Genomic DNA, 26,666 nt, shown 5'->3' with positions numbered 1-26,666 from the left:
GTGGCCCACGTGCACACCTGGCAGGATATTTTGTTGGTAGCTAACCCCCAAATCTCACCTACCAAGCCTGTACTGGGGGTTATGGATGATAGGTGTGCTGAACAAAATACTCACAAACCACTGCAAAAGCAGGTTATCCACTATGCAGAAATTAGCCTTATTATTTAAAGTTATCTGGAAATATTTTTTTCTGTGCTGTAAGGCCAGACTTCTCCGATGTGTGCACACGTTAATAGAATTTGAAGCGAGAGGATGAATAGTAATGCAGATGGGAATGAGAAACAATTACCAAGCTTGCATGTGCGTGTGCATTGATTTTGGGGTTATGCAACTAAACAGATACATCTGCTTAATGTGACCGAATTTTGGAAAACCACCCATATGGGCACATTTGACACCTAAAGTATTTAATGATCAAATCACAAACTGTATAGTACAAATCTAATTCTTGACAGTTTTAAGTCATTCTCAATACCTTAAATTACAATAAAATACTTTAAATATTTTCAAAACTGTGTCCTCGTATTAGCAACCCATCAAACATGAAAATTCTAATTATTTCATGCGCACCCATATGGGTGATTCTCCAAAATTCAGTCACTTGTTAGAGTTTATTAAAGAGCTTCAGAAGAGTCAACCCATATAGTATATTATGTTATTATGTACCAATGTGGGAATGCGTAGCTCCAAAATCTGACTACCTTTTAACACTTAGTACAAGGGGTTTATAAACACAAAGGCACCTAGCAGTAATTATAAAGCTCCTGGTACAATCACAGACTAACAGATTACTAGTGCCAGCATTGGTTTAGAAGATGCAAAAGGCCTGTGTCCCATATAATGTAAAGGTAAATCAGACAGGCAGTCTTTCCCCTGGTCCATCGCCTTACTATAGTTTACTGCTTATGAGGCATTGTATAAGTTAGTCTGTTTGTCCAACAACTGAATGCCTCATTCACAATAAGCCAATCATCACTTCTTGGTGTTAGCCTAATGACAATGCTGATAATATTATAGGTTGTTTTGTTCATTCCATAAGAGCCTGATTGCTGGTATTGAAAGCAATCAAGTGTTTGTTATTGTGCATTCTGTTGATACTAGACATCACTGAGTCCGTGTGATGAAAAAATAAGCAGAGGTAGAGGAATGAACTATAAGGATAATTTAGGATGTGCAGAACTTTAAACACATTGCCTGCTCACCAGCTACGTAAGTATTAATGTGTTCTCCAGTATTTACATGGCTGTGCCACAATCATTCCAACCAAAGCAAATGTGTACCAGCAACATCATTGCTATTGTTTGTCTCTTCATTTTGGAAGGCTGCATGACCATTACCGGTCAACACAGTAGTTTTTTTTTGAGACCAACTTAACAGTACTTACTGTGTACCACATGATCAGGCCCTGTAGTAGCACCTTTGCTTCGCTCAGGCGCCATGACACAAGGCCATCTGGTTACTAAATTAATTAGACCCCTGTGGTGTGAAGTTTTTTTGGTGGATTCTTGGAGGTACCTAAGTTACTTAGACCCTTTTCATGTTTATTACGCACACCTGCACTAGTACTGGCAACGCATCAGTTAATTTTAAACCCGTAACTGTTGTTGGTTTAAAGTAATTTTATGGTTAAATACACTATAAATACATTTTTGTCATATCTTTAGAATGAAAACTCTTTCTTCATGATGTTTGAATGATGTACTGGCCATTTGCTGCTGTATTCGGAGTGATCATCAGTCTGACCAGACACTGCAATTAGTAAGAACAAACAAAACAACTATTGTAATTATTCTGCTCATACAAATTATGTATAATTATGTTAAAGAATAGTGAAAGGATTGAGAATTATCGCAGTGGGTTTGTAATGTCAATTAACAACAATCAATTTTAATTTAGAGTAAAACATACTGAACAACCAGTCATTCTCGACATTACGTACATGCATGCGTTTAACTCATGTTCAATGTTTCCTCAACCACACAGCTGTACTTCCACTAAAACACAAGTACCTATATATTGAGATACTCTAGTAAAGCAGTTACAAACAGTATACAGTGGAACCTCTATTTAACGGACACTTTGGGACCAACCAATTTTGGTGAAATTTTACTGTTATAAGGAGGTTGTCCTCTTTCAGAGGTAAAATTGTATAAAGGTCTATAGGGACTTCAGTAACTGTCCTTTATAAGGAGGTTAAATGTACAGTGTCCTTTACAGGGAGGGTCCATTAAAAGAGGTTCCACTGTAGCCAAATTCACATATTTATACACGTAGACATGCATGTATCACGTGTAGTTATGAAAAGTAGGAGATAGTATGACTACTGATATCATCATTGCACTTTAATAGTAGCATGGTACACCTTAATTTTGTAAATACAGTAACAATATATAATCGCACTACTATGTATGCAGTGGTGTTCTATAGGCATATGTAGTCATGCAATTATCAGTAGCTGTAGGTGTATTGCAGTCTGCAGGTATGCATGAATCAATGTATGTAGGTTGCTGCTGAGAATTATAATAAGACTGATATTATGTATTTAACGAAGCTGGACTTCAAAAATTGTATAAATAATATTATATCGTTTTTCTAGTATTGATAATATTTAAATAGGAGTGACAGCTCTGTCTTTGCGACAGTTACTGCCTGCAGGCTTATACATATGGAGCCACACCCACTAATTGATTGGTATTAAAATCCATGTGATTATATAAATGCACTCTTATCATAAGAGTTGTAGTCTATAGTCTAACAGCAAGCCAACTTCTTTTGTGAGCTACGCCCACTTATTAGGGATGTGTGATGTTTTTGCATGGTTGGAGCCAAGCTCATTTATCAGTAAGAATTTTGTAAATATGCATGAAGCAAAACACATTAATTTTATTTATGTCGTTTGTAAACTGACTTTGAAACATGCCTACTAACCAATCGTTAGTTATAAACCTTACCTGTTGTATAGATAATACAGATAATTTATTGCATTAGATTGGCATTCACACCAGCATATTCTTTATTTCACTGGTCAATAAATGAAAAATTCCATAATGTGTGGAATACATCTATAAATCTCTGCAGCAACTTGTGGTATGAAACTTGATGCATGACGCAGTGACGCTTTATAAATTGAACTGTCATGCTCAGTATTGTCCTAATTTCCTAAATCATCTTTTAGCTGAAAATGACTGGGAGCACTTTATACATTTGCAGTGATATTAAAATTGCAGCAGGAATATAATCACACTAGACTAATTTGACCACAATAGTGTCCGAAAAAAAACCAAAAAACTGGAAGTGTGACATGTACATAGATTGCACCATTCTTTTGCGATGCTATTGGCATGGATTATTACTGAGACACACATACAAAGTCTCCTGCTGCCACACCACTATTTCAGTGCAAAGGCATATCAATTAGAGATTATAAGTTCCCGTGCTAAAAGGGTCTGGTACACTTCCAATAGGCAAATTGTGACAACACCCAGCAGGAAATATGAAGTGTTGATTACACCACTCAAAATGGCAACAAGCACATGTATGGATTTGTCATTTCATGCTGAATGCAACTGACTGAGCAAAAGCTTTGCACATTTCTCGAATTCCATTTTTGTAACAAAGGAGTGGGTGTCAAAGTTTCGGCCTTGTAAGATGAGTGGTCTTTGAGTTATAGCACTACACAGTTGGAACAGTTGATAATTTGTACAGCAACAATATGGCAAATTAGTTCCAGGTGCTTAATGAATCATGACCGAAACAAGCTACTAATCTATTCACCATGAACTGACAAATAAGATATAGTACTTTTCCTGTACTCCTCCATGTGCTGAAGCGAGCTGTTTTAACATGGAAATTATGACGACAACCTATCACACTGTAAATTAGCACCCATAACTCACATGTCATTTGCTGTAGAAGTATAATATATAACTTCATGAATTCTTCTAGTGTTTTCCAATCTTACTTAGTATACACATGCATACAAAGTACACAATACTTTAAAAGTGCTTAAAATACTTATAAGTACTTTATGTACTTAGCAAAAAACTTACAAATACATTGAGAAATTTGAGATAAAGCCAGTACTTTCAAATTTGTACTGAAGTATTAGCTAGTTTACTCGTGTACTGAGACCCATGTCTGTAGCAAACCCTTTTCAGCTTGTCAGCCTTTACATTAAAACACTGGTCTGGTTATGCAAGACTAACAGGTACACAATACACACACACACAAAGCAAACCTTTAGCTGCCACTAGCAGTCACACCCACCCAGTGAACCAGCACTGGGACACCTGTGTGCCACTCAGGTGCTTCGAGTCAGCGCCAGCAGATCTTCCTGGGGCAGGACTAGTCATCTGCAGGAGGCTGTACCATGCATGTCTCACAGATGAAGGTGTGAGCACCCAAAGTCCTACTTAGACCTTCAAAGACATGAACAGCTGGTATTTGTTCTCCAGTTTAGCTGGGTGGGTTGCTACCCTAGTTGACTTCCTCATTCTCTAACTACAAGACTGCTATATACACTTAGTTTGTAAACCTTAGTCATTTCAAGAGCTACAATCACAAGTCTAATAAAGCATGGCAGTACAGCACATTTAGCTGTAAGTTGCATGACCCCAAAATCAATGTACACTCTAAGGCCAGATTAATTGTTTCTCATTCCTAACTGCATTACTTACATCCTCCTGCCTCAAATTTTATTAATCACATGCACTCGTATTTTGATCCGCTAATTTCTGCATAGTGGATAACCTGCTTTTGCAGTGGTTTGTGAGTATTTTGTTCAACATGAACACTGCACCTATCATCCGTAACCCCCAGTACAGGCTTGGTAGGTGAGATTTGGGGTTTAGCTACCAATAAAATATCCTGCCAGCAGTGCCAGGTGTAGGCCACTGCAATAAATTTTCTATTTTGTATCTAATGACAATAAATGGGTTTACAGGTAGCAGCAGTATTCCAGCAGGTAACATTTGCTTTGTTAAATCCCCACTTGATTGCCACCCTAGCTGCCTGTATGGGCAGTATGGGGTTAGCATCGATAGGTGTTAATTTTTATTTATTTTTTTATTAAAATAAAAGCTTCACAACACAAGTGCTGAAGGTCTGTAGGACACCTGGTCCTACAGCCTGCTCAAAGACATTAGATACAAAGACATTAGATACAAAGACATTAGATACAAAGACATTAGCTACATAAGGTGTGTTTGAAAAGTTGCAGAAAGGAGAAAAAATTCATGACTGGACCTAGGTAGCCTCGAACCTGCAGCCGAGTGTACATATATAAAATGACCTCCCTCCAAAATAGAATCCATGGGCCCATACCATGGTTGAGAAACAAGTATCAAGTTTACCTGCATGGCCTAATGGCAGTACACTATGTTGTACCTAACATTTTCTAAGCCCTAATGTTGATCACTTAAGGCTGAATTGTAAGCCATGTTCTGTTCATATACTATTCTCAGGGGTAGACAAGAAACAGGAAAAACATAGTACTTGGTAATACAAATGCACACATTGTACCTCAAACAATGGCAATCAACTCAGCTTATTAGACAGTTTACTGCTTCTGTTCATGCTTCTCTCGTCCATGATGTCACGAAATCGCTTTATAATGCTGACTCATACATATGTAATTATTTTTATGAGGCGCTTATGGACTCAACTTAGGTGAACAAAACGATAGCTGTTGTGATTTATCTTCGAAAACTAACAGCCCGAAACTCACGACGAACACGAGGTCACTTACATGGCAGCCATTTTTTATCACGTGATTGAAACATGCGTACCGAAAACCTATATCCTAATTACACTAACAAAATTAAACCTATAATAAATACAAATCAATTCTAACACACTCCCCCTGTTTGGTCACAGATGGGAGCAAACACTGTCAATGTCCAGTCCAGGTTCTTCGTGTCTGTTCCCCCCTGATTGCAGCTTGTCTACGCAGCCTGGAATTGTCATCCTGTTGAGGGACTTCAGTATCATTTGCACCTTCAGCCATTTTATCCGAATCATTAACAAGCGAGCCATCTGTTACAACTGTGGGAGGAACATCAGATTGAATTTCTTCTGAACAAGCAACCTCAATGGGAATTAGATGACGTGTGCTCCTCTTCAATATCTTGGGGGGTCCACTTCCTGTTGACACATTAATTAAAGCTGCTCTAGCAATTCCATCTGATCCCTTTAGAAGCTCAATTACCTTAGCAAATTTCCAAAAAGCTCTTTTAATATGTTCGTCCTTTAATATTACAACATCTCCAACTCGAACAGAAGAGCCTGATCCACTGAGCTTACTTGTCCGTACTTCACGTAGACTAAGTAGGTAGTCTTTCCTCCAACTGTTTATTATCTGATTGAGTACGTGCTTGTGATTCCTTGACCTTCTTGTCAGAGCAGCATTAGTACTAACAACTTCATAGTGTCCTGCACATGGGGAAACAGCCATCCGTCGCCCATACAGTAAATGTGATGGGGTCAAGGCATAACTCACCCCTTCGTTGTCATCATATACGAAGGTCAAAGGACGACAATTAATCACAGACTCCACTTCAATAAGGATGGTGTTCAGTTCATCATATCGCAAATTTGACCTTCCTATTATCTTCCTCAGGGGTCTCTTCACTGTTTGTACCATCCGTTCATAAAAGCCTCCCCACCAAGGGGACTTGGCCACAATAAATTTCCAAGTGGTACGCTGGTTACTCAAGTACTGCAACACCTCAGCAGCTCGACAAATCGAACTGATTTCTCTTGATGAAGACTTAAAGGTCTTTGCGTTGTCTGAGATTAAAGTAGCTGGCAAGCCACGCCTACCAACAAACCTACGAAACGCCAGCAAAAAAGTGTCGACATTAAGAGAACGAGTAAGCTCCAAGTGAATTGCATGGGTAGATGCGCACGTGAACAAACAAATGTAGACTTTGGAAGAAACGTCTGAATTTCTTAACTCTCGAACATACAAAGGGCCTGCAAAGTCTAGCCCGGTGTGAGTAAAGGGAGGACTGTCTGATACTCTGAACTCTGGAAGATCAGGAGAGGGCTGCAAGCCATAAGGAGGACCTTCCATCCTTTTACACATTACACATCTTCTTATGATTCCTTTAACCAACTGCCTACCCTTCAAGATCCAGTACCTCTCGCGTGTGGCTACAAGAGTAGTATTCACTCCCCCATGCTTCACTCGACTATGTACCTCCATCACAAGTAGCTTGACGAATGGGTGCTTGGTGGGTAACAAAATAGGGTGCCTCTCAGTCGCAGCTAATAATGCATTGCCAAGTCTCCCCTTGCACTTCAGAATTTGTTTATCTAGATAGAGACCAAATTGTTCAACATACAATGGCTTACCATGAACAGAGTTGCTCTTCAAGTACTTAATCTCATTCTCAAAGGCCTCCCCTTGAATGGAACGAATCCATAGTGTTTCAGCCCTCTCCAACTCTGCTGCCTCCAACTCAGAATCATTACTATATTGTACATTGAGAGCCTTGAGTGGAGTACCCTTACATGTTTCTATAAATCTCAGTACTCGAGCAGTAACCCTGAGTAATACACTCCATTTGCTGAATTTCTGGCAGTCAATTATATTGTTCAGGTTTAGCAAGCCATTGCAAGCAACAGTAGTCAACACATGTGTTGTATCTTGAGCCGGGTTCTTGGCCAGTTCAGCAAGAGTATGATCATTAGGTTGAGGGTTGATAAGTTCAGGCCACTCACTCTCTGAGGACTTCAAATATGGTGGGCCTCCCCACCATAGGGCAGAATCCAACAACTTCTGAGCCCCTAATCCACGAGATGGAAGATCAGCGGGGTTAAGAACTCCTGGACAATGCTTCCACTGACTTGGTGAGGTATGAGAACGAATTTCAGCAACTCTTCTTGAAACATACTGCTTCCATGGTCTGTGATTTTTAATCCAAAATAGAGCTGCAGTCGAATCAACCCAGTAAGTAGGGGTTAGCTGCATTGGGAGTTTCCCAAGCACGGCGTTTACTAGTCGTGTTAGTATCAAGGCACCTAACAATTCAAGACGCGGAATCGACTGTTTCTTGACCGGCGTCACTCGTGTCTTTGATGCAACCAGGCTAATAGAGATGGTACCATCCATGTAGACATTTCTTAAATACAAAACAGCAGCATAGGCGTGCTCAGAGGCGTCACTGAATCCATGCAGCTCACTGAGACGTAAAACCCGTCCCTTCTGGAAGTAGCATCGTGGTACTCGAGCTCCATTTAAGATACGGAACTCAGACAAAAATTTGTTCCATTCTCTTAAACACTCACCCTCTAACGGCTGATCCCAATCGGTGCATTGACAACACAATGTCTGAAACAAAATTTTTAACTTGACCACAAAGGGGCTAAGTATACCCAAGGGGTCAAATATACTTGCCGTGACCTTCAACAATGATCTTCTGCTTGGAGGAAATTTGCTTGCTTGGTCAGTCAATTCTAAGAAATTGAAATGAAGCTCATCTGAACAGCTGTCCCAACCCACCCCAAGCAACTTGGACTGAGGGTCACCACTCCCAACAATAAACTGAAGTGACTTATCTCCTCCACTCGACTGGCCTGGAGTAGCATCAGTACATGAACTAGATTCAGCATTGATAATCCTTGATATCAATTCTGGTGAATTTGAAGCCCATTTTCTCAAGTTGAAGCCTCCTTCAGCCATAACATTCTTGGCAACCACGTAGGTATTAAAGACCTCCTCAACAGTGGCTCCCCCAGAGATAAAATCGTCGACATAAAATGAGTTCTTAATAGACTGAATTAGTTGAGGATATTGAGACTGATAGTTATCAAGATGTTTCGATATGACTGAACCCAAAATAGCTGGGGAAGGACGTAGACCAAAAACCAGCTGAGCAAATCGCAATGTAATAATATCACTAGCAGCATCAAGAGGGTCCGTAAACCATAAGAAACGTAAAACATCTCGATCTTGGGGTGCAATAGATACCATTAAAAAGGCTTGCTCAATGTCTGCAGTTACTGCTATCGTCTGCCAACGGAACTTCACAAGGACATCAAATAGTCGAGGAATCATATTTGGGCCTGTCTTAAGGAAATCATTCAGCGATAAAGGATCCATTCTAGTCTTTGCTGAACCATCATATACCACTCTTAGTTTAGTGGTCTGCTTGTCCTGACGTATTACCCCATGGTGAGGGAGGTAATGTACTGTGTTACTTGTTGCCGTAGCTACTCGTGAATCATCAGGGACTAACTCAACTATTCCCTTACTTATTTGGTCTTGGATAATTGTGTGATACCTCTCGAGGAGCTCAGGTGATTTCAATAATCGAGAATGAAGATGCCGCAATCGACCCAAGCAAAGGTCAAAGTGATCAGGAATAGATGGACCAGATTCCCTCCAAGGCAGGTTTACTTCATAGCGGCTATGGCAAAACTTCAATCCGACTAGAAAACCATCTTCGTCAGCCAAATCCTGGGAATCATCTAATACTCCAATTGATTCGGTGTCCCAAAAACTCCTTAAAGTGTTGACAAGGTCATCATTCTTACTTACTTTCACTAAGTCATCACAGTTCACTATTACATTACAATGTGTGAAGTTCACAGTATCACTATTGCCTGAGGGTCCCGAAAGGAGCCAACCCAACCTGCTATTCACTGCTACCGGACCATGGTTACCGACGATTGTCTCTCCTGTCACTACAGACCAGTAATAGTCAGATCCAATTAGAATATCAATTTGCTGTGTAGAATCACTGGCATCAGCTAATTGCAACCCTGCAAGGTGACTGAAAGCACTTGGATCAACCAAACGAGGAAGTGGACAGCAGATAACAGGTGAGGTGTAGGCTGTAATGTTGAAGGTTTCATTACTATACGGACTCTGAATGGGGACCTGTTAGAGTTAGTCGTACTTGTGACACCTTCGATACTTGTATCAACAGTTGACTTGTCAGTTAAGCGTAAATCAGTACCACCACTGCCAGTGTTCACTGCAGGGGGTGCCCGTTCACATATTGATTGGTGGTGCCGACGGTGACAGTGTCTACAGGTCCTCTGGTTATTGCATTCCTTTGACTTATGTTTAGCCCTTAAGCAATTAAAACAACGACCAGCCTTCAGAAGTATGTCTTTACGATCCCTTACACTGGTTACTGTAGAACAAGAAGCTGAGTAGTGTTCACCATTACAATAAACACAATGCATCCCGTAATTATTGGCAATCAATGCACTACCCGTGGAAGAGGGTTCACGCCGCGGTGGCTGGGCAACAGGGTTCTTCATCGTACTAATGGTAGACCCTTCGCTCACTTCCCTAGCCTCTACTTCCTGTTTCAAAATGTCAAGTAAGGGGTTGATCTTCCAAGCATTTCTACCGGCTTCACGGGCAATTCTTAAACGAATCTCATCTGGTAGTTTAGTCATTATGACTGGAATCAAGAAGCTTCCATACTGGTCCGACGTAACTCCTAGTGCCTCTAAGCCTCGAATGTTGACCATTATCTTGTCATATACTGTACGAAGTGCACCAGAGCGATCACTTGTGCAATTAGGAATTTTAATTAACCCTTCCATATGAGAACATATTATTTGTTGGGGGTCCCCAAATCTTTCTCTTAGCATACCAATGGCAGTGTCATAATGGTCATCAGTCAATGTAAGCCCCTGAATACACTTTAAGGCTGTGCCTTCTAACAATGAATTTAAGTAATTAAACTTATCCACCTTCGATAATTCTGTATTCTCATGGACAGCCGATTTGAAAGAATCCCAGAATGCTGGCCAATTCTTGACATCACCCTTAAATCTGGGAAGTTGCAATCTAGGCAGTCGAGGTTTTGCCACGGCAATAGAAGAAGGGGGTGGCAATGAAGCATGCAACATGGGTGACACGGGAGTGCTAGTAACCGGAGTAACTACTGTTAACTTCTCTTCAATCTTCTGCTTACAACTAATTATATTAGCAGTGACTGCTTCCGATTCTTCAAGTTCATTAACAATAGCATCCAATTCACAACGAGTGAGAATCTCCTTGTCCATGTCACTCAACAAATTCAACTTGACATCCAGTTGCTGTTTAATCACACTAAGTCTGATCCGTTGCGTTGAGTCTAAAGGGTCCGCTTTATTAGTAATTTCCTCAGCTTCACGAACAAGCTTTGTGATGACACCACGATGGCCTCCACGTATAGCACGCGATCTCTCATCAGACATAGTATTACCAGGCGAATCTCTAAACGAAAAACACACAAAAAAAACAGCACTAATTGAATGTAGTCAGGCTTGCCTTTACTGGTACCGTTAGATTAGAGTTCGCCACGGTACAACAGCGTTTTAGCAGGTGGTTCAGAAGATTGATTGTGGCAAAGGCAGCCTTAAATGACGAAGGAATCTTCTACACAAAGTGTTCTGAAGTCGGTTCAGCAGGAGTCTCATCAAAAGTCGAATCGCCTATCAACTTCCTCCGGGCTGCTTCTAGTTGAAGTCGTACAGCAGTTAATCCTACTCGTGCCCCACGTTGGGCGCCAGATGTTGTGATTTATCTTCGAAAACTAACAGCCCGAAACTCACGACGAACACGAGGTCACTTACATGGCAGCCATTTTTTATCACGTGATTGAAACATGCGTACCGAAAACCTATATCCTAATTACACTAACAAAGTTAAACCTATAATAAATACAAATCAATTCTAACAATAGCCGATCCTTTACACACCCAGGGTATAAAGAATCTATGGCACTGCTAAGGAAGCGTTTGTTAAATAAACCGCTTTTACCAACATATTACGCACAAAACTATCTTCTAAACTGTTTTATAGTGTGACTAACGTGTTTTTTCCCACAAATTCTCTCGACAAAGCCTCAAAGCTGCTCTTCATTTTCGTTCGCGTACGTAAGGGATACGCCCCCTTTCAACTCGAAGCGATAGGCTATTCCTGGCAGTGTACGAGGCCTGCACCGTTGTTTTTCAGTTGCTAAATGCCTGAAAACCTCAAGGGGAAGGTAGTCTGAGGAAAGTCACCACACCCGTATTTCAGTCCGCCGAAAAGAAACCACCTCAGAGCAAAGTTCACCTGTGCAGAAGTTTAATACAGACTTCATTTCACTTTTACTTCTTACGTAAAAGCTGCTTTTATCGTTATTAAACGATTTTGCTCACGTGGGTGCGTACGGACAAACAGGTAGATAGGTAGATAGATACTGTAGGTACACACACACACTTTTACGAAAACAATTTCAGTAAACCAGGCGCACGCCCACAGCCGGCCTTCGGCGGCTGTGGGCGTACGCCTGGTTAAAAATTGACTAAATTAAGTAACAGTATTAAATCTCTATTAATTCTACACTTAGTGACAGCAGAGATAGTAGTATTGACTGCATGGGTGGCTTATTTGGGTGCCTAGTTTTTAGAGGTAGCTCACGATTTGTACAAAAAACAATTATAAACTGTATTGTAAAAAAGACTGAAATTCTCTTCACTGTATAATGTGTAACTTACACATCAATTATTTCTCTCTGTACTATGTTTTGTTTGTTTCAGTGTTAATCAAAGTGAGACAAGCAAGTGCAGCTGTAATGAAGAATATGTCATGGAATCAAACAGTTCTGTACGTGGTCAGCTTAAACCACACTTTACAGTATCACCAAATGAAGGAGAGAATAGACCAAAACAGAGCATACCACCAACTGTGAATACTGCTGATAGTAGCACTTGTTAGTCTATTCTGTGTGCCTCCATTGGTAAGGGTTGTTGCAGCTTTGAGTCACCAGAACAACAACAGCTGCAGCAATCAATTCCTCCTAATCTTGCAACTTCCACCTCTCCAGAAAGCCATTCTTCAACATCACATGAATACCAAGAAATAAGCACAATGCTACTACTGTAATTAGTTGGTAACATTAAAATACAGGGGAAGATAGGTATTAACATTGTTTCCTAATCTACAGACAAATTCATTACTGTGCAAGTCATATCTGGTACATTCGTTGTAGTAGCTACGTACAGTGCTAAAGCTATTGTCTAAGTTACTACAAAATAGAGGTACTTCACTGTACCTGGTGAAATTATATGAGTACATGTTAACTAAATTCTATCCCACGTGCAATCAAGTGTCACAAACAGTTTATAAATACCAGAGTTGATTAACATCTCTTTAATCACCTCATTGAGATAATTGTATTATGTAATTTTTGGCAAGCTTCTCTAAAGTTTGATAGCAGAATCTTAAAGGGGAGAGATATTACCTTCACCGGAAGTATCCACAATTAATGTGCAATTGATCAAGAGCTGAGAGAGTGCAGGCCCGTAGCCAGGAATTTTGAAAGGGGGGTTCTTTTTGACCAAAAGTGGACCTTTACTTGCATGATGATTAATAAAGGTACTGAGACTGGGTGTGCGAAGCACACCCAATCTAGGGGGGTCTGGGGGCATGCCCCCCCAGAAAATTTTTTGAAAACAGATACTAAAAGGTTGAATTTAGTGGCATTTCAGTCAATAAAAATAACAATTTTTTTAGGTAAGCTGAAGACCAGCTGTATGAATGATATCTGGAAAAATATCTCTACTGCTACTGTAATTATACCATCTGCACATGCATGTGTCTAAATATAATATATTGGAATGTCACAATGAATAAGAATGGGAAAGATTGAGCACTCTGCCATGATCAACAGGGGCAGTGTAGCAGAACAAAGGGTGTCTTAAACAATGAAATTTACACATTGCATGGAGTTGAAGCATGGATGCTATTTGTGGGCTCTGCATGGAGGGGCTTGTCCACCAAAATCTTATATTTTAATGAAAGCTCGGTTTAGACAATCTACATGTAAATTAAGTAGCTTTTAAAAGAAAATGTAATTGTGACTGTTCTATTAGAGTGATTGTTCTATTAGAGTGGTTGACTGCTCTATTAGAGTATCTCGATCTTGCATTGCATTTAATGCAAGCATTGAATGAGTTACTCGGAGCACTTATTTTAGCTTCTTATTATAGTGGTATCTAGTAAACTGTAGCTAATGGACTTTTGCTCCTGAAAATTTGGACTTGTATACTAAAATTGTGGACCTTTTTGCTAAAATTGTGGACCTTTTACTGAAATTGTGGACCTTTTTTCCAAGAGGGCGGTTCTTCAGAACCCCCCGAACCCCCCCTGGCTACGGGCCTGGTCCTGGAGACTCGTTCTGAAATTAGTAACAATGGCTGTGCAGTAGTGACACTAAATGGTTACAGAAATGGCAAGAGAACTGTAATTCAATAAATCTATGGTAACTGAACATTTGTGACTGGATTTTGGAAAAACGATCCAAATCGCACATTGGAAGTTCCGAGATAAACGGTTTTAAAGAATTGAAGCCAGCATAACTCTCCAAGGATAGCAAGCACGCGTATGAAAGTTACACAAAAGATGCATCAATCTGTTACCTTTCAAGCCACTTCCAGTACTTGTAGCTGCTTGTACAGTTTCCCGCCAAATAAGATAGAAAATCTGAGCAGTTGGACGAGCGAAGTAGTATCACGAGTGCTCACAAAGGGGTGGAGGCTGGGGGGTGGAGGCTGGGGGGTGGTGGGGAGGGCAAAAGTTAGACCTCAAAATGGAGGCAGACCACGATTGGAGTCCAGACACGAGATTACAGGGCTGTGCTGGCTCCTTAGTGGCTGATATGTAGCAAAATCAACAGAGAACACGTCTGGCCAACATTATAAGGCTGTCCACCAGTAAGCCACTGACTCTTGCCAAGCCAGGTCCTTCACAAGGCCTGAAACCGCCATTTGAGCACTCCACACCACCCAGAAAAGACGTGTGTAAAAACCAGCCTCGTGTAGTTTGAGTAGTGCTGAGGGTCAAAACTTGTAGTACGATGGTGTAGCTATCCACTGGTGGTGTTAGTTTGATTTTGCCTGATGTGCGATTTGGATCGGTTCTGTAAAATCTGGTCACATATAAATTATTTCTGGAGCATCACGTGAGATCACGTGACCTGGCAAGAATCCTGGAGCAGTGGAAAGAAGTCTGGTCAGTGTGTGGTGGCTGGCACTGGTCATGGAGTGATTCCAAAGTATGTTTTTGTGTGTTTGGCTCCTTTACAGCCAGATGAGTATTATAATAAATTATTTCTGGAGCATCACGTGAGATCACGTGACCTGGCAAGAATCCTGGAGCAGTGGAAAGAAGTCTGGTCAGTGTGTGGTGGCTGGCACTGGTCATGGAGTGATTCCAAAGTATGTTTTTGTGTGTTTGGCTCCTTTACAGCCAGATGAGTATTATATGTGACTGGATTTTGGAAAAACGATCCAAATCGCACATTGGAAGTTCCGAGATAAACGGTTTTAAAGAATTGAAGCCAGCATAACTCTCCAAGGATAGCAAGCACGCGTATGAAAGTTACACAAAAGATGCATCAATCTGTTACCTTTCAAGCCACTTCCAGTACTTGTAGCTGCTTGTACAGTTTCCCGCCAAATAAGATAGAAAATCTGAGCAGTTGGACGAGCGAAGTAGTATCACGAGTGCTCACAAAGGGGTGGAGGCTGGGGGGTGGTGGGGAGGGCAAAAGTTAGACCTCAAAATGGAGGCAGACCACGATTGGAGTCCAGACACGAGATTACAGGGCTGTGCTGGCTCCTTAGTGGCTGATATGTAGCAAAATCAACAGAGAACACGTCTGGCCAACATTATAAGGCTGTCCACCAGTAAGCCACTGACTCTTGCCAAGCCAGGTCCTTCACAAGGCCTGAAACCGCCATTTGAGCACTCCACACCACCCAGAAAAGACGTGTGTAAAAACCAGCCTCGTGTAGTTTGAGTAGTGCTGAGGGTCAAAACTTGTAGTACGATGGTGTAGCTATCCACTGGTGGTGTTAGTTTGATTTTGCCTGATGTGCGATTTGGATCGGTTCTGTAAAATCTGGTCACATATAAATTATTTCTGGAGCATCACGTGAGATCACGTGACCTGGCAAGAATCCTGGAGCAGTGGAAAGAAGTCTGGTCAGTGTGTGGTGGCTGGCACTGGTCATGGAGTGATTCCAAAGTATGTTTTTGTGTGTTTGGCTCCTTTACAGCCAGATGAGTATTATATGTGACTGGATTTTGGAAAAACGATCCAAATCGCACATTGGAAGTTCCGAGATAAACGGTTTTAAAGAATTGAAGCCAGCATAACTCTCCAAGGATAGCAAGCACGCGTATGAAAGTTACACAAAAGATGCATCAATCTGTTACCTTTCAAGCCACTTCCAGTACTTGTAGCTGCTTGTACAGTTTCCCGCCAAATAAGATAGAAAATCTGAGCAGTTGGACGAGCGAAGTAGTATCACGAGTGCTCACAAAGGGGTGGAGGCTGGGGGGTGGAGGCTGGGGGGTGGTGGGGAGGGCAAAAGTTAGACCTCAAAATGGAGGCAGACCACGATTGGAGTCCAGACACGAGATTACAGGGCTGTGCTGGCTCCTTAGTGGCTGATATGTAGCAAAATCAACAGAGAACACGTCTGGCCAACATTATAAGGCTGTCCACCAGTAAGCCACTGACTCTTGCCAAGCCAGGTCCTTCACAAGGCCTGAAACCGCCATTTGAGCACTCCACACCACCCAGAAAAGACGTGTGTAAAAACCAGCCTCGTGTAGTTTGAGTAGTGCTGAGGGTCAAAACTTGTAGTACGATGGTGTAGCTATCCACTGGTGGTGTTAGTTTGATTTTGCCTGATGTGCGATTTGGATCGGTTCTGTAAAATTTGGTCACATATAAATTATTTCTGGAGCATCACGTGAGATCACGTGACCTGGCAAGAATCCTGGAGCAGTGGAAAGAAGTCTGGTCAGTGTGTGGTGGCTGGCACTGGTCATGGAGTGATTCCAAAGTATGTTTTTGTGTGTTTGGCTCCTTTACAGCCAGATGAGTATTATAATAAATTATTTCTGGAGCATCACGTGAGATCACGTGACCTGGCAAGAATCCTGGAGCAGTGGAAAGAAGTCTGGTCAGTGTGTGGTGGCTGGCACTGGTCATGGAGTGATTCCAAAGTATGTTTTTGTGTGTTTGGCTCCTTTACAGCCAGATGAGTATTATATGTGACTGGATTTTGGAAAAACGATCCAAATCGCACATTGGAAGTTCCGAGATAAACGGTTTTAAAGAATTGAAGCCAGCATAACTCTCCAAGGATAGCAAGCACGCGTATGAAAGTTACACAAAAGATGCATCAATCTGTTACCTTTCAAGCCACTTCCAGTACTTGTAGCTGCTTGTACAGTTTCCCGCCAAATAAGATAGAAAATCTGAGCAGTTGGACGAGCGAAGTAGTATCACGAGTGCTCACAAAGGGGTGGAGGCTGGGGGGTGGTGGGGAGGGCAAAAGTTAGACCTCAAAATGGAGGCAGACCACGATTGGAGTCCAGACACGAGATTACAGGGCTGTGCTGGCTCCTTAGTGGCTGATATGTAGCAAAATCAACAGAGAACACGTCTGGCCAACATTATAAGGCTGTCCACCAGTAAGCCACTGACTCTTGCCAAGCCAGGTCCTTCACAAGGCCTGAAACCGCCATTTGAGCACTCCACACCACCCAGAAAAGACGTGTGTAAAAACCAGCCTCGTGTAGTTTGAGTAGTGCTGAGGGTCAAAACTTGTAGTACGATGGTGTAGCTATCCACTGGTGGTGTTAGTTTGATTTTGCCTGATGTGCGATTTGGATCGGTTCTGTAAAATCTGGTCACATATAAATTATTTCTGGAGCATCACGTGAGATCACGTGACCTGGCAAGAATCCTGGAGCAGTGGAAAGAAGTCTGGTCAGTGTGTGGTGGCTGGCACTGGTCATGGAGTGATTCCAAAGTATGTTTTTGTGTGTTTGGCTCCTTTACAGCCAGATGAGTATTATATGTGACTGGATTTTGGAAAAACGATCCAAATCGCACATTGGAAGTTCCGAGATAAACGGTTTTAAAGAATTGAAGCCAGCATAACTCTCCAAGGATAGCAAGCACGCGTATGAAAGTTACACAAAAGATGCATCAATCTGTTACCTTTCAAGCCACTTCCAGTACTTGTAGCTGCTTGTACAGTTTCCCGCCAAATAAGATAGAAAATCTGAGCAGTTGGACGAGCGAAGTAGTATCACGAGTGCTCACAAAGGGGTGGAGGCTGGGGGGTGGTGGGGAGGGCAAAAGTTAGACCTCAAAATGGAGGCAGACCACGATTGGAGTCCAGACACGAGATTACAGGGCTGTGCTGGCTCCTTAGTGGCTGATATGTAGCAAAATCAACAGAGAACACGTCTGGCCAACATTATAAGGCTGTCCACCAGTAAGCCACTGACTCTTGCCAAGCCAGGTCCTTCACAAGGCCTGAAACCGCCATTTGAGCACTCCACACCACCCAGAAAAGACGTGTGTAAAAACCAGCCTCGTGTAGTTTGAGTAGTGCTGAGGGTCAAAACTTGTAGTACGATGGTGTAGCTATCCACTGGTGGTGTTAGTTTGATTTTGCCTGATGTGCGATTTGGATCGGTTCTGTAAAATCTGGTCACATTTACAGTGTTGATTAAAGGTTGTCTGGCTGTAAAATGAAATATACACAATATCACATGTTAACGTTATAGCTATATATGGAAACCTGTCATCCTGGCCACCAGCATCTTGCTCTCCTCTTATTGCCAGCTCATCGATTTGTTCCTATCATATATGTTGCTAACATAATGCGTCCTGGCAGTTGTAAAAGTAGGGATAAGGCATTATAAGTTTGTTGGTGTAGTACAGTGTAGTGCAAATTTCTAGTGAGACTTTCTGGTTCTTTTTGTTAGTGCAAATTTGTAACTTGTGGTCTGTCAGTGAAACACTTCCTTGCCTCAGTTTATCATGATCATTGAATCCATTCAGTTTGCAGAATTCTTAATACCAGCTACAAAGAAGAAAAAATGTATATAAATGTTAACCTAATTTTGTGGTGTGTATGATTTGGTTTGCAATCCTACTGTATAGCTAAATCAGTATTCCTGATTTAACATGTAGTTGATTCCTAATACACATACAATAATCATATTGATTCATCATCACTATCGCTTAGAGTATAATATTTTTCCTTTACATCTAAATCATGGACATATTTGCATATGACAGGATCTGCGAAAGGGGTCTTATAACAAGTCATTAAAAATTCCCGCATTTGATGAATATTAGCTATAAGCTCATCAATAAAGCCATGCACTAGTGTCCAGTTCACTTATGGCTCCCACAAGGTCTGAGAAAAGCTGCCATAGAAGGTTAGACTTGCCAATACTGATTGGAAGATAAAGTACTGTATTCTATTAGCCAGCAATCAAATAGTGGTAAAGACGTGAGCTTGACTTTGCGTGTCTTCTCAAATTTAGTGGCATACTATCTTCAGAGTGATACCATATGAGATCACGTGATCTAGCAACTATGTATACACAAATCTTGTTTGGCTACCCATGGGAATTTTAGCCTAGCTTGTATTCAAGGGTTATTTTAAGTTTATAACTAAGGCTATATTGTTATTTCATGTGTGACTGCATTTTTCAATACCCAGCTTCAACCCACAAAAATAATTCATTCCGTTAATACATTGTAACTCTCAATTGCAAGAGCCTAGAGCTATACAAATAAAACTCATACCAAGTATTTACCTGTTTATTAGTTATCACTTTAAGAGGAACTGTAAGTGCCTAAGGTACCAATTGACATAGTTATAAAAGATATAGCTATAGCAATGACAGTTAAAAACAGATGCACTATATCACAATAACTAATGACATGCATTCTTACATCTAGCTGGTATGTAGTGGTGGGTAGTATTAAGAATTCTATGAATAAAGCTAATAGTGACCGGATGTTGGAAAATCAAGCACAATTGACAACTCAGTTATTTATGAACAAAAATAAGGCACTTAAACTTTTGAATTGTTAGTTAGTATCGTGAATTACAAATCCTATAAAATATTCTGAGCAAGTTTAGTGGTAACACAGTGAGTTGTATAATATTTTTAATTGTTTAAGGTGCGACATTAAGACTGATTTTCCAAAATCCATTCACATTAATGAATATTGAAGTTATTAAGTAATATTTGCCCTTAGCATTATGTAGTCATGAGCATACATCAAAAATTCATAAATGAATGCGTATGAATATCAATTATTTCACTGAAAGACCACAGCATTTTCAAGCTACAAATCAATTTGGTACTAACTAATAGAATAAAATGTAATGGCTTGCTTTCAATGTTTATGGTACATACACAATCCTAGACCTTCAGTCACTATGGATGAATTGGATTGTATTTTGGCATTTCAATTACCAATATAAAGGAAAAAAATGCTGTTCAATGGGTACAATTATATCAATACCCATATCATAATTACTGTTTTATTGTCCAACACTATTTGTGTGTATACATAATATTACACATAAGCATATCCTGCACAAACTGAAAACATATTATTACAAGATTATTCAGTTTTCTGCTGATATGCACAACCCCAATAATGCTAAAACCTTATCCTGGTTTGTATAAACTGGTTGTACAATACTGATTAATCTATGTTGTTAAAACTCTATTGACTATTTCTTTTAAGCTGCCACATAAGTGACAATGTGTAGTGAAGGATGCTTCGTCACATTTGGATGCAGGTAAAACAGTTACTGTAGGTAACGTAAAGTAAAATACATCTCTGGCTTTAGACCATTATACGTAAGCTTAATTTTAAGTTTCTCATCCTCTTATACACTTCTTCAATGATACAGTTTGCTGTACTAAAATTCAGTATTAAGCAGCTTTTTAATTTATAGTAACTGCATTTAGCTAGATCAGACTGAAAGAGTTGCATTCTGAGTCACGTACTGCATGCAAGCTGTGTAATCCAACTGCCGTAAAGTAAAAAAATATGCTCCCAGCTTGTTATTGTGAAGCTTTATTGATGAATGGGGAGGGAGGAAGAGGGCATGGACCCCCTAACTGGGAAATAAGGAAACCATCCTCCTATCAGCAAATTGCAGCATCCACAGCAGCATAGATGGATGACAATGACAGTTATTAGAACAGCACAAATTTGTGCATAGCTACAACTGAAGATAACATATGTATGTACATAAAACAGAGCTGCACAAGACAAAGCACAATAATAGACAACAAATAAAAAATTAAAAGTTTACTAAAATCAGTTGGTCAGAGCTTAAATTGGTTTTGATTTGACATACATAAAGTATTTTAATTTCAAGTAGCCCATATTTAAATCATTGCATGTGTTGCTGCGACTGGACATTGGAAATAATTGGACACCAGAACATCATAAATATTTCATGTTCTGTCTACTTGGAATATACTTTAAAATATACCATTGCTAAATTAAGGTATACAGCTTTAGTGTACATTGTTTACAGTTAGCGCGGTAGCACACATCCTATCATACAGGTTTTCACTTTCAGTTTCTATGTGATGCTTTACTTAACACCAACAAAACATAACTTTAATTCATTACAATAATACATCAAAAGGCATGTAGAACCAATACACACACAATTCATGTACTAACTATGTCATTGTATGCACAAGTATGGATGCACATAAACACTAGCCATACTTAATGAAAACAATAGAACTATAACTTTGTGGCTGCTTACGTAATTACATGCTCAAAATACGGTGCTGTGCTTGTTGTACCTTGCAGCTAAGAAGTATAGTATTATGTGACACAGATTAACAAAACCAGTCTTATTCATAATAATATAGCCTTTCCAAATACCTATCCAAGTTTTGAAAATCCAAAACTTTCAATGCTTTTATTGAATGCGCTCTACGTCATCAGTATTAGTGCTATGCAGCAGCTGCAAGCTGGCCAAAGTTCTATATTATAAGTTGCTACCTTAATATTCATATCATAAGTTATGATTTGTCTATGTAGTATGTTTCAATAGGAAAGGCTATAAGACCAGTTTTATCAGATCAGGTCAGACTGGATTTGCAAAAAGAGGTCTGTCACACACACCAATTCTATAAACTTGGAAGACCATAACTCAATGCTCAAAAACATATTAAATTGAAACTTTTTCCATCTACTAAGCTATAACTACCCACTACTGACCAAATTGCAAATCAATAGCTATTTTAAATCTAAAGTTATGAGTTGTCAAAGGTAGTTAAATTTGGTGTGTGTGGAAGACCCCTTTTCACAAATCCGGCATAGACAACTTAAAAATACCTAATATAGCCCTACCCAGATTTCAGAATTGCCTTTTCTTTTACCCAAGTGTGTATATTTACATAATACACTGTATAATTAGTACTTTTATGTGTGTAGTGTGTGTATTCTATACTATATACTGGCATATTGTACAGCTACCAGAATATGCTGGAAATTATGAGCACGATGTTAAGGTAGACAGAAATTTATGAAAATCCGAACAAATTCTACTGATCAACTTATTGAATACCTATGTGCTTATGCCTTCATAATAAATGTAGTTTGGTGCACAGTTTACTGTAAAACTTTTAGCTCAGTTATATATATATATACAAGTACACAGAAAAAATTGGAATTTTCAACTAGAGTAGGGATCATAACATATCAATAAAAAGTACTGAAACAAGCTGGAGTAGTGCACGATATTAAATCACAGTAAAACAATAAGAAGTGTAGTGGGGGTATAACACTTCTTATTGTTTTACTGTGATTTAATATTGTGCACTACTCCAGCTTGTTTTTATTAATGTGCTATGGTCCCTACTCTAGTTGAACATTCCAAATTTTTCTGTGTACTTATTTGTTAACTTTTTTTTTGGAAATATATGGTGAACCCATGCATACCACATCTGAAATGGCGTCACGTGCTCCAGCTATATCAATTATCATCTGAAAAGTGAAGCATCCATTACGCCTTGTTGTCAGCTATGGTTCAACCTGTTACACAGCATTTTGGATCTAGAACTGTTCAAAAAGCACCTCTGCAATCCATGCATACCAAAAGAAATGGTGCCGTGCGTCCCATCATCGTCTGAAAAGTGAAGTATCCATTACGCTTTGTTGTCGGCTATGTTCAACCTGTTACATAACAGTACGAATTGAGAACTGTTCGAAATGTACCTCTGCAATCAAACAGCCACTATGAAAAGTATGGACGATTACCATTACAAATCGACACTTTTCACTGTCAACAAAGATGAATGGGACACAAAGGAGGACACTGGTAAGTCAATGAAGAATGCGTTGTACACACTCCAGTATGCCAAAAGGCACCTCTCAGGCCGAAGCGACATTGAACAGTGGAAAAATCAAGCCACAGTCTTAGCTGTTATCGAGTTATGCTTGTCTGAAGGTATGCAGTCAGGCAGTCAGTCAGTAGGAAATTCCGTTAAAAAAATATTTCGTAGCAACTTGTTGAAAATGTTTCGGGTCAATCTGAAAGCTTATTTGGGTTTAGTTTTACCTAACCAATACTGCCTCATCGTTATCAGGGAAAATTGAGGCTGGTTTTTGGGTGATGTTATTTCATGGGCCACACCTACTCCTCTGTGGTCCCTACTATACAGTACCATCGTACTGCATGATATATATATATATATATATATATATATATTTATACCAGCACTGAAGGCATGACAGCAACTTGTTTGTGCTGCAACCTTTGAGTTACCTAGCATGGTAAACAGGAATTAGATATGTGTTTGAATACCTATACAGTATATATTTTATTGTAATTGTGAAAGCATAGCACTTAAAACAGATCACGAGTTTAGATACTGCATATTATGTATGTTCCTACACCATAAGGCTTGGTGGAGGAATGATGTATGACAACAAGCATGTAATTGTGTTGCTTCGATCCCATGTAGCTTCTGAGACTATAAATACAGCAATTTTCTCTAGTTCTGTGCTTTGTGAATCATAATGATGTCAAGAATTGCTAGCTTCATACTACTACATCTGCTTTTAAGGACTGTTGAAGGAGTTGGTATTGATACTCATGCTCTAGATGCTGCTGATAATTTGGGTGTACTTAGCTCACAGGATAGAGCTCAATCCCTGCCTCTCCAATCAATTACTGAAACTTTCAGTAATGTCTCTAGCAATGTCATAATCAACATAACTAGCGATGTTGTGCTATCCCTACAGGTGCTACTAGAAGATCTTGAAAATGTCATGATAATAGGACACAGAGCTACAGCTCCTACAGTATTTTGTGACAGTGGTAGTGGTGTGAAATTCATTGCCTGTAGAAATGTGACAATTGAAAATATCAACTTTAAGAGGTGTGGTTCTAGCAGTGAGTCAGGAATTGGGTTTCATGATTCGTTTAATATTGTGGTTCAAAAAGTTAGCTTTTTTCACTCAACAGGGCAAGCTCTTGTGCTTTCAGAAGTTTCAGAAACTATTTACATTAGTAATTGTCAGTTTTCCCATAACAGCGAATATGGAGGTCATGGTAATGCAATATATTTCTCAATTAGAAGTACAAAACAATTTCAGTTACTGTTAACAATTAGCAACTGCAATTTCTCTTACAACGGAGATGCCCAAAGTATAGTGTATATTAATAGTTCAATGAACAAATCACATGGCTATTTAAGTATACAAAATTCTGTGTTTAGTCACAACCAAGCAGTGCCTATGCATATATTGCACCACAATCTACATCTTAAAGGCAACGTATTATTTGAACATAACAAAGCAGTGGCTGGACAGGCCAATGGTGGAGGGATCTTTAGCAGAGGCTCGACTATGACTTTTGATTACAATTCCAATGTCACCTTTAACAATAATTCAGCAGATAGAGGTGGTGCAATCTTTCTTAATGATTCAAAGGCGTATTTTGAAGAAAACTCTGTAATAAATTTTTACATCAATACAGCAAATTTATATGGTGGAGCGCTGTGCTCCATAAACAAATCAATTATGCTACTTGATAGCAACTCTGTAGTAATATTTCAGGGTAACAAGGCAAGTTCACGTGGAGGAGCAATATATTGCAAAAACTGTAACATTAAAGTTGATGATAATTCAACATTGAGATTTAGTGACAATAGAGCCACATATGGAGGAGCCGTGTGTTGCTACAACTTTTCTGCTATGTCATTTGTTGGAAGTTCTGATGTGATGTTCAACAAGAACAGAGCTACATATGGAGCAGCTGTGTACACTGAGCATTACTCTAACATATCATCTGATGGAAGCACCACAGTGACTCATGAAAATAATTATGCCAGTGAAGTTGGGGGAGCTATTACTGTTCTTGAAAACTGTAGCATCATAATTGATGGAAAATCAACAGTGACATTTATTAAAAATAGGGCTACCTTTGGTGGCGCAATTTGGTCTGGTTATTTATCTAATTTATTGTTTAATGGGACTTCTCAAGTGGCATTTAAAGGCAATGTTGCTAGCAAATGTGGAGGAGCTGTTTCTTCCTATGACATGAGTAGCATTACATTTGCAAGTAACTCAAAGGTGACATTTATTAACAATAGTGCCGCAACACATGGTGGAGCTGTCTGTTCTAATCACTATACTAACCTGTCTTTTGTTGACAACACAGCAGTTATATTTGAAGACAATGATGCTTGGGAAAATGGCGGATCAATTGCATTGCATGAAAAGTCACATTCCACATTTGATGGCTACTCAAATGTAACATTTAATGATAACAGTGCAACACATGGTGGGGCTGTGCACTCAGCAAGAAATTGTTATGTTTTGTTTAATGGAAGCTCAATAGTGACGTTCGAGGGTAACAATGGCCGAAGTAGTGGTGGAGCTGCTGGTTTTTATGATAAATCTTATGCTATATTTGATAGAAACTCAACGGTGACTTTTGATCATAACAAAGCTAAAATTGGAGGAGCAATAGTTTCTGCAGAATATTGTTATATATCTTTCATTTGGAACTCAGCTGTAACATTTAATGGTAATAGGGCCATAAAGGGTGGAGCAGTTTACTTTGAACACCATTCTAATGTATCATGTAATAGTAATGCAACAGTGAAATATAGCAATAATATTGCCAATAAGTATGGAGGAGCTGTAATGATGCTAAATAACTGTACTTTATTATTTGATGAATGGTCAAAAGTGACATTTAATGACAATAGGGCATTAAAAGGAGGAGCAGTTTATTCTGAACACTATTCTGTTATATCATATAAGGGAAGCACAGCTGTGACATATGTAGCTAATAGTGCCAGTATGAATGGAGGATCTGTTACTGCTATTGAGCATTGTAATATCACATTTGATGGAAACTCCAAAGTGACATTTGACGGGAATAATGCTACAGTTGGTGGAGCAATTTTCTTATTTGTTTACTCAAATATGTCATTTCAAGGCTACACAAAAGTGACATTTAAAACTAACAAAGCCCATGAAAAAGGTGGAAGTGTTAACTGTGAGGACAACTGTTCTATTATATTTTATGAAAATTCGAAGGTGAAATATGATGACAATAAGTCAGCAGAAGGAGGTGCCATGTTTTGTAGCATAAATTCACGTATGCTATTTTCAGATACCGCAAACACAACCTTTTCAAATAATAAAGCCAGGAACGGTGGAGCTATCAACATACAACACTCTAACCTGAGATTTTTATTCAATTCATCTGTAGAGTTCAATTACAATTCAGCTAGTAGCAGTGGTGGAGCCATATATCTTAGTGATAACTTTACTATAATATTT

The 26,666-nt window shown here is 39.6% G+C and overlaps 2 protein-coding genes and 2 long non-coding RNA genes across 4 annotated transcripts; 2 read left to right on the top strand and 2 right to left on the bottom strand.

Moving 5' to 3' along the window:
• Nucleotides 1–1,167: 1,167 nt before the first annotated feature.
• Nucleotides 1,168–1,835, top strand: LOC136245331 (uncharacterized). Its single transcript, XR_010695806.1, has 2 exons — nt 1,168–1,209; nt 1,665–1,835. It is a non-coding gene; the product is annotated as an uncharacterized lncRNA (long non-coding RNA).
• LOC136245325 (uncharacterized) lies at nt 1,580–5,641 on the bottom strand. Its single transcript, XR_010695805.1, has 3 exons — nt 5,521–5,641; nt 1,940–2,009; nt 1,580–1,749 (listed from the first exon to the last, which is right to left on the bottom strand). It is a non-coding gene; the product is annotated as an uncharacterized lncRNA (long non-coding RNA).
• Nucleotides 5,642–5,890: 249 nt separating this feature from the next.
• Nucleotides 5,891–11,202, bottom strand: LOC136248103 (uncharacterized). Its single transcript, XM_066039917.1, has 2 exons — nt 9,903–11,202; nt 5,891–9,837 (listed from the first exon to the last, which is right to left on the bottom strand). Exons 1-2 carry the CDS (start codon nt 11,200–11,202, stop codon nt 5,891–5,893), a joined length of 5,247 nt encoding a protein of 1,748 aa, XP_065895989.1.
• Nucleotides 11,203–23,888: 12,686 nt separating this feature from the next.
• On the top strand, nt 23,889–26,571 carry LOC136248102 (probable outer membrane protein pmp6). Its single transcript, XM_066039916.1, has 4 exons — nt 23,889–24,264; nt 24,337–24,423; nt 24,643–26,420; nt 26,497–26,571. The coding sequence occupies exons 1-4, from the start codon at nt 23,889–23,891 to the stop codon at nt 26,569–26,571; spliced, it is 2,316 nt and encodes a 771-aa protein (XP_065895988.1).
• Nucleotides 26,572–26,666: the final 95 nt, after the last annotated feature.

Source organism: Dysidea avara, chromosome 2 (assembly GCF_963678975.1).
Source record: "Dysidea avara chromosome 2, odDysAvar1.4, whole genome shotgun sequence".
Taxonomy (NCBI): Eukaryota; Metazoa; Porifera; class Demospongiae; order Dictyoceratida; family Dysideidae; genus Dysidea; species Dysidea avara.
The sequence above is the reverse complement of the archived record's forward strand: the minus strand, read 5'-3'. Positions and strand labels throughout refer to the sequence as shown.

Bases quoted from the DNA above. Each gene is read 5' to 3' on its own strand.
- LOC136248103 (XM_066039917.1), bottom strand. From the start codon at position 11,202: ATGTCTGATGAGAGATCGCGTGCTATACGTGGAGGCCATCGTGGTGTC. The intron at 9,838-9,902 runs GTACGACTAACT...TCAACATTACAG, and splicing joins AAGTATCGAAGGTGTCACAA to CCTACACCTCACCTGTTATC.
- LOC136248102 (XM_066039916.1), top strand. From the start codon at position 23,889: ATGATGTCAAGAATTGCTAGCTTCATACTACTACATCTGCTTTTAAGG. The intron at 24,265-24,336 runs GTGAGTCAGGAA...TTCACTCAACAG, and splicing joins TAAGAGGTGTGGTTCTAGCA to GGCAAGCTCTTGTGCTTTCA. The intron at 26,421-26,496 runs GTGAAATATGAT...TGCTATTTTCAG, and splicing joins TATTTTATGAAAATTCGAAG to ATACCGCAAACACAACCTTT.